This window comes from Coffea arabica, chromosome 3e (genome assembly GCF_036785885.1).
Source record: "Coffea arabica cultivar ET-39 chromosome 3e, Coffea Arabica ET-39 HiFi, whole genome shotgun sequence".
NCBI classification, from domain to species: domain Eukaryota; kingdom Viridiplantae; phylum Streptophyta; class Magnoliopsida; order Gentianales; family Rubiaceae; genus Coffea; species Coffea arabica.
In genome coordinates, this window is record NC_092315.1 from 12,091,663 (window position 1) to 12,099,334 (window position 7,672).

The following is a 7,672-nucleotide window of genomic DNA, read 5'->3' on the forward strand; positions in this document are numbered from 1 at the left end:
AGACCGATGTTCTAGAGATTTCAGGTGCAAAAATAGATCGGTCATAAAGTATGACTAAGTAGGCTTCTTTTTTTAATCAATTTGATGGACCAAATTGATACATACATACATACATATATATATATATATATATATATATATTGCTATTTTCAATTTGAGGAACCAAATTAAGATGGTTTGCTACTTTGGAGAACCGCATCCAAATTTCCGAGTAGCTTAGTAGAATTTTTTTTCCTTAATAATGAATTTTGACATATTTAATCATGGCCATTAATTAATCCTTCCCTAATGCCACCAGAGCAGCCGGCCATAGGTAGGCCTGTCAGTCGGCCTTAATGAGTCGGACTTTCATAAACTCAAACTCAACTCATTTAATTTAGAATATTTTCGGATTTCGGGCTATAAGTTTCGGTTTTATAAATGTGAAACTCATACTCAACTCACATAATATTCAGGTTGTGAACCTTAATCGAGTTTAGCCCAAACTCACTTATTACTCCTTAATTTTCTTAATATAATTACTATAACTATTAAGTTGTAAAACTAATTAACATTTACAAGACTATAATATTAAAACTAAAAATGAACAAATAATAGTTCTTAAAAAGTATATAAATCAAAACTTTTTCAACAATATTTATATTTAATTCGTTCAAAATGCATGAAAAATAGTAATAAAACATGCGATTATAAGCCAATACATCTTTAAAGTAGAAACTTTTTTTATAATCTTGTGATTTGACTCCAAACATGCTTGAAAATTTGTATTTGTAGATAAAAAAGAAATCAATCAATATTATGCCAACACAAAAATTTATTCAAACAATAAGAAAAGTTAGAAATTCAGTTATGCATCACTAATATTGGCTCTCAAGAAAGCTCATGAAAGAGTCTTTAGATATATTTTTATATTTTGTAATATATATATAGTATTTAATAATAATATATTTGGATATATTATTATACATAATATCAAAATATAAATATGATATATATAGATAATTAAACCTAATAGAGTTCAAGCTCGCCTCATATTTAATTCGGACTTAATTTTTAGGTTCAATCTCAGATCGTCTCACTAAAATATTGGGTTCATCGGGCTTTTTATAGGGCCAAACGACCCGAACTCGGGTTAGCCCAGCCCCATTGACACCTAGCTATAAAATGCCATATTCCTAAAGCAGTATTCACTTGCTAAAAAAAGTCAACTCTGCTCCGTTGTACTCTTTCCACTTCCACTGTGTCTGTGTTTTTTGGTCTGAAAATGGCAGCGGCTGCAGCAGCAGAAGTGAAAGTGCCAAGAATCAAGCTGGGCTCGCAAGGTCTTGAAGTTTCAGCTCAAGGACTGGGCTGCATGGGCATGTCAGGCTCCTACGGGCCGCCGAAGCCCGAGCCTGATATGATCAAACTCATCCACCATGCTATTAGCAGAGGTATCACCCATCTTGACACCTCCGATCTCTATGGACCTCACACCAACGAAATACTCATTGGCAAGGTACCATATTTGCAAATTTTCTGCTGTTGTGATCTATGCAGGAACTCTTGTACTTTTAATTTCTAAAAGAGCATATTTGTAAATATTTTATTTAGGTAAATTATACTTAATCCCCTGCACCTCAAAATTTGTCTCCCTATGTGCCCCCTTAATTTTGTTTGTCAGCACTTAAACTCCATTTGTTTAAATTGTTAAGTATTATTAGTCAAATAGGACATTGTTCTTCCTTTTTTCTTCTTCAACTTTTCATGTTACCGCCTTTTCAGTTTGTCCTCCTTTATAGACATGGGATGAATTTGATTTTGATTTTGGTGCAATTTTGTGTAAAATGATTTTTGCTATGAAGTTATTGATTTATTATGAGCTATGCGTTGTATATTTACAAAATTCTGCTAGTTAAAACATTCACTTGAGCAAGCCTTCCAAACATGAGCAATATAATTCTCTATGGGTGCATTTGGTAAATTTGAAGTCTAGAAATTGAAATCTAATCTAAAGTCTGAATCCATAAAGTTCTTAAATTGTTAAGTACTAAATTTGATACGTTTGAGTGTATGTCACATCAAGTGATCAATGAATAACTCATCACTTATTTTTTAAAGCAAGTTTTGCTTAAGAAATTCAATGTCATTTAATTAATTCAGATATTCAATTTTTGGTTATCAAACATGTCTAAATATGTTAAGATCTGAATTTATTAATTTTAAGTGTTAAATTGGGTTATCAAACAGGACCTATAATTATTAAGTAACCAAGCAGACAACATGTTTAGTGTATAATAGTAATTAACTTTCAATTTGTCTCGTTATTCTTTGGTAAAGAACTCTTTGAATTAATAATAATAATTTTCTCATACACGGGAATCAAAATAATTGAAGTTTTATCTCTACAATTGAGATATGTCACCTTCTAAGAGAAAGGAAAGGGAAGGAAACATGGGGGAAAAATAGGGAAAGGGCAAAGTGATGATAAAGAAAATTGGAAGTAGCAAAATGACACAAGTGAATTATTGCAAGGGGTTAAGTGTAAATTATGTTTATTTTATTAGTCTATTTAACCAGAAAGATTGGGCTCTTTTAAGGCACCAATCAAAAGTTCCAATTGCTGGAAATAACATAAAAACTTAGACTTTGTTTGGTTTGGCATTTTTGGAGGTGGTTCATGAAAATTTTATTGTAGTTTTTTTTTCTTGTTGAAAAAATATACTTGTAAGAGAAAAAAAAGTGGTTGAAAAAAAATTGAGAGTTTTTTTTAATAAATTGTTTTCTAAATAGCTCAGTCACCCAAAATTTTCAGTATTCCGACAATGGCATCCATGTGGTGTCAATTGTCAAACTTGCAACAAAGTTGAGAAAAGAAGGTCGTAGGTCTAGCTCTTTTTTAATACGTTGAATAGCTCTATCCCATTAGAAGGATTTAGAACTCTTCTACCATCTCTTTATTTTCTTTTTTTTTTCCTTCAAAATTCTACATCATAATGGAGTTGGTAAAATAGTACTATTTTCGTCTTTGATGTTAAAATTTTCATCAATTTATGGAAAGTTTACTATTTCTCTAATAAGAGATAGTAAAATTTACTTTTTATGAGCAGTAAAGTTTTAAAGATTATGAAGAAAGAATTGTATGAAGGAACAGAGGGGAAAAGAAAGGTAAGAAAATGGATGGATTGTATTTGGATTGATTTTGAGAGGGGAAAGGAGAGGAAAACGGAAAGAAAAGGAAATGGATGGATTGTGTTTTGCTTAGACATCATTTCCATACAAAAGTAGACGGAAACAGAGGGAAAGAAAATCTTGTTGATGATTTTCTAGTAAAATGCCTCAAGCGCCCAAATTTTACATAAACTTGCCATTTGTGAAACCTGCTTTAGATATGAATGGTGGGATGCAACAGCAGGCTAGGAATGTTTGACTAAGCAACTTATGTAAATATTTTATCGTTAAGTAAAGTTCCTCTTTTGCTGTTCAAAAAAAAAAAAAAAAAAAAAAAAAAGGAGGAAAACCATTCCTTTCATGTCTGTCATTCTACCAAACAGTATATTTAGGTTTTCTTTCTTTCCCATCCATATCTTATCCAAATAAGACAAATGAGAACTATTTTCCTCTACTTTCCTTTCCTTTCTTTTTCACTAGGATGTTTTATTTATTTATCTTTCCTTTCCTTTGATCCAAATGGTTCCTAAAAGGGCACTAATTAATCTACATTGATCAGTTCCCTACTTTTGTATTAATGTGCATGTGCACGATTCTGTGTACGTTCATGTTGTGCATCAAATCTTGTGAATGAAAAAGCTAGATTGTAAATTTAAGTTGAAGAAATATAAAACAAAAAGAGAAAATGGATTGGGTCCTTTAAGAGTATCAGACTTCTAAACTCCAAGGATTACATAATTTTCATATCCTTTGCTATATAAAGAAGTGGGATATCCTTAACAATGAAGTGTTGGAAAACTCCAGAGGGACTTTGCCATCCATGAAGTCACAAATCCACTTGCTATACCATGCAATAATGTGCATGTCCTTGATGATTAATATAATGAAACCATGGTTCTAGGCGTTGAAGGAAGGAATAAGAGCGAAAGTGGAGCTAGCAACAAAATTTGCAGTCAGTTTTCAGGATGGGAAGTTTGATGTACGTGGTGATCCAGCCTATGTGAGGGCTTCTTGTGAAGCGAGTTTGAAGCGGCTTGATGTGGACTGCATTGATCTCTATTGTCAAGCTCGCATCGATACACGTGTGCCCGTTGAAGTCACGGTTTGCTCATTTTGCCTTTCTTGTATTTTAGCTCCACCTCATTCTTCATGAAACAAAAGTTTGATCAACTCCAAATTTAGAATAATTCAGTTTCATGCTATACATTGTACAGCTTTCTTTAGAGCCAAGAGACCTGAGCATTCTCTTTCTTTGAGATAGGCTATCTGCTTGAGTAATGATATGCTATTTACTTACCTTGTCAATCATTTTCAGTTGGTGCCTAAAGCACTGCGGATAGACATTTATTATTGATATCTAAAAAACATGGTACTCATTTTGTTCAGAGCACAGCTTTTTGTCTAATTGTGAAAGCCAGCTGCAACTGCCCCATTGACCTCTCCAAGCAATTCAAAGATTTCAGCAGCTTGCTTACATTAAGCTTTTATGAAACGATTTCTCTGTCTTCTTTTTCTCATGTAATCAGCAAAGAATTGTCTTGTTTTCCCTGAGTATTAGGTAGAAACTTTCTTGCAGTTTAATCACTCAAAATACAGGCAAGTATAAAGGAAATCAAGCAAAATTGGCAACTGATAATTGATATGTACAGCCACTATTATATATAGAAGTCAACAATGCCATGTAATCATATTGGAGGAGCATTATGTTGGCATGGTCCAGTAGAACTAAGTCCTCTGGTGGGCTGTACATAGAGAACCATCACTGGATGCTTATTGCCATTTTCATCAATTAGTGATTTTGTCCATGTCTTCGTTGAACTAGTGCAACTTTTACTTTTTGCACGTAATATTTCGATTATCTGCCTAAGTGTTGAATGTAATAAATCAGCTTAGCATCTTCTTGTCCATTGAAATTCTCTAGATAGGAGAGCTGAAGAAACTGGTTGAAGAGGGTAAAATAAAGTATATAGGTCTGTCTGAGGCCTCAGCTTCAACAATTCGAAGGGCACATGCTGTTCATCCAATAACAGCTGTACAGTTGGAGTGGTCATTGTGGACCAGAGATGTCGAGGAAGAGATTATTCCCACTTGCAGGTAGTGCATTTATTCTGCTGAATTTTCTACATGGTCTAGAAGAAATATGAAGTTCTCAATTCAGTTTTTGGTATAATCTTTCAGAGAGCTTGGCATAGGGATTGTTGCATACAGTCCACTTGGACGAGGTTTCTTCTCATCAGGTCCAAAGCTGAGCGAGAATTTGGCTGAAGGTGACTTCCGAAAGGTTTGTGCATATCCAAAACGATGGAGTTTTTGAGTATAGATTGTTTATAGTTCGAATAAGTTTCTCACTCATCTATTTTTACCACATTCAGTGGCAATCTTGCTTGATATCCCTACTCTTGTTTATCTGTTATATGTTGCTGCACTTTTTGATGTCCAATAATTTGATTAAGGCTAGTAATATGATCAAATTTAATCAAATTTCTATTAAGCATAGTAATTCAACGGGCTTTTTTTTTGTCTCTCGAACAAGTCTTGAAGTCTTTAGTTGATTCAATGAATGCAGATTTTGGTGTCCTCTGTATTTAGTTCAAATTAAAAGATATAGCACTAGCTTTGTCAAATTTTAGATCTTATATTAATTGAAGGTTGTTATTGCCTGCTGGAAATTTATATAGTGGACAACAATCACAAGCAATGGATAGTATCGAATTTTAAAGTGCAAAGATGTCAAAACAGGAAAAAACTATGTCGCTTTTTAAGTGAACGTTTCTTTACAGTTTTGAGGGGAAATGGACCTTAGACTTCAACTTCATCATTTAGTCTCAGGCACAGAACTTATGTTGTCCTGTGAAACTATGATTTTTCCTTTACCATCAATCCTAAAACTGAGGTTCATTGGTCAGAAGTATACTTCATAGTAGTACCTCCTCCATCGTTCATGGTAGTACCTCCATCGTTCAAACAAACAAAAATTAGTTGATTTGTATTTCAAGTTTCCTCTCTGATGGGAAATGTGTCTCAGAACTTAACTCCAACAGTTGATGTTTCCTACTTGGAGTGTTCAGTCCACCTTGATGCATTGTTCTTTCCCCTGAACTTGCGCCCTTCAAACAGTATTTCTGATCATCTTGAAGTAATTAGTACTGTCTGTTCATTGCTCCCTCCCGATTTCTTGCATTATAGTTTCCCCTTTAATGGGAAATGTATCTCAGGATCTACCTTCTACAATTGATGTTTCTTAGAGTACTCAGTCCACCTTACTGGATTGTTCCTTCCCATGAACTTTGTACACCTCAAATAATACTATCGATCATCTTGAAGTTATTCATATTGTCTTCATTTGTAGACGACACATGCTTCACTCCCTTTTGCATTTCTGGCGTTACAGTTGCTTAAATTTTGAAATTCATACAATGCAGCATATGCCAAGGTTTCAAGCAGAGAATTTGGAGCACAACAAGTACTTGTATGAGCGGGCCAATGCCATTGCTTCAAGGAAGGGTTGTACTCCATCACAGCTAGCATTGGCCTGGGTCCATCACCAAGGCAATGATGTTTGTCCCATACCTGGCACTACCAAGATTGAGAACCTCAATCAGAATATAGGAGCTTTGTCTGTAAAACTGTCGGCAGAAGATATGGCGGAACTTGAATCTATTGCTTCTGCAGGAGTCAAGGGTGATAGGTATGGGCCTGGCATTAGTACTTGGCAAACTTCTGAAACTCCACCTTTGTCAACCTGGAAGAGGACATGAAGACATAGCTTTGTTGTGGCAATAATTCCTTCTAGCTATGTGCCTGATGGTGGATTTCACTATATTAAGAGTTGAGTGATATGTATTTGTTCCAATAAATTTCATCATACTATTGTCTCTAGAGTTAAGGCAAGTAAAGTTATAAGAAGAATGCTTCAGAGAGGTTGTAATGAATGAAGATATGGTCATGTAAAAAAAGCAGAACATAATTTTCCTTGCAATTGAATGCGTTAAGGGTCTGTTTGATTGGAAGTAAAATATTTTCTTTAGGAAAATATTTTCCGTGGAAGTAATTTTCCATGAAAATCATTTCCCTTTCATCATTTTCAGGTGTTTGGTTAGTTTATTGAAAATATTTTCTTACTTCATTTTTCTGGTGTTTGTTTAACTTTTGAAATATTTTTATTTTTATCTCTATCTTTACTTTCTACACATTATAACTACATATTTCTTCCCATGCAAAATAAGAAAATTTATCACATTGTTTAACTTTAAAAAATCTTGAAGAAATATATTTATGAATAAAAAATATCTCCTTAAGCAATAAACAAATTGCTGGTCATTTAGTGTCAAATATCAATCACATGCAATGCTTATTGTGACATATATCTTGCACTTTCACTGCTGAAAGTTTCTCTAGAAAAGAATGTCCCTATTATACATAATTAATTACTAGCATAGGAAGAGCAGGATGAGGTTTTTTTTTTATTTTGAATATACTAGGGGGAGGGTTGGTTTGGGTTGGGTGGTACAGGGGAGGGAGT

General features: G+C 33.9%; 1 protein-coding gene across 1 annotated transcript; it reads left to right on the forward strand.

Moving 5' to 3' along the window:
- Positions 1-1,188: 1,188 nt before the first annotated feature.
- On the forward strand, positions 1,189-7,129 carry LOC113734665 (probable aldo-keto reductase 2). Its single transcript, XM_027261295.2, has 5 exons — positions 1,189-1,498; positions 4,052-4,252; positions 5,072-5,244; positions 5,329-5,431; positions 6,573-7,129. The coding sequence occupies exons 1-5, from the start codon at positions 1,265-1,267 to the stop codon at positions 6,906-6,908; spliced, it is 1,047 nt and encodes a 348-aa protein (XP_027117096.2). The 5' UTR covers positions 1,189-1,264; the 3' UTR covers positions 6,909-7,129.
- The last annotated feature ends 543 nt before the right edge of the window (positions 7,130-7,672 follow it).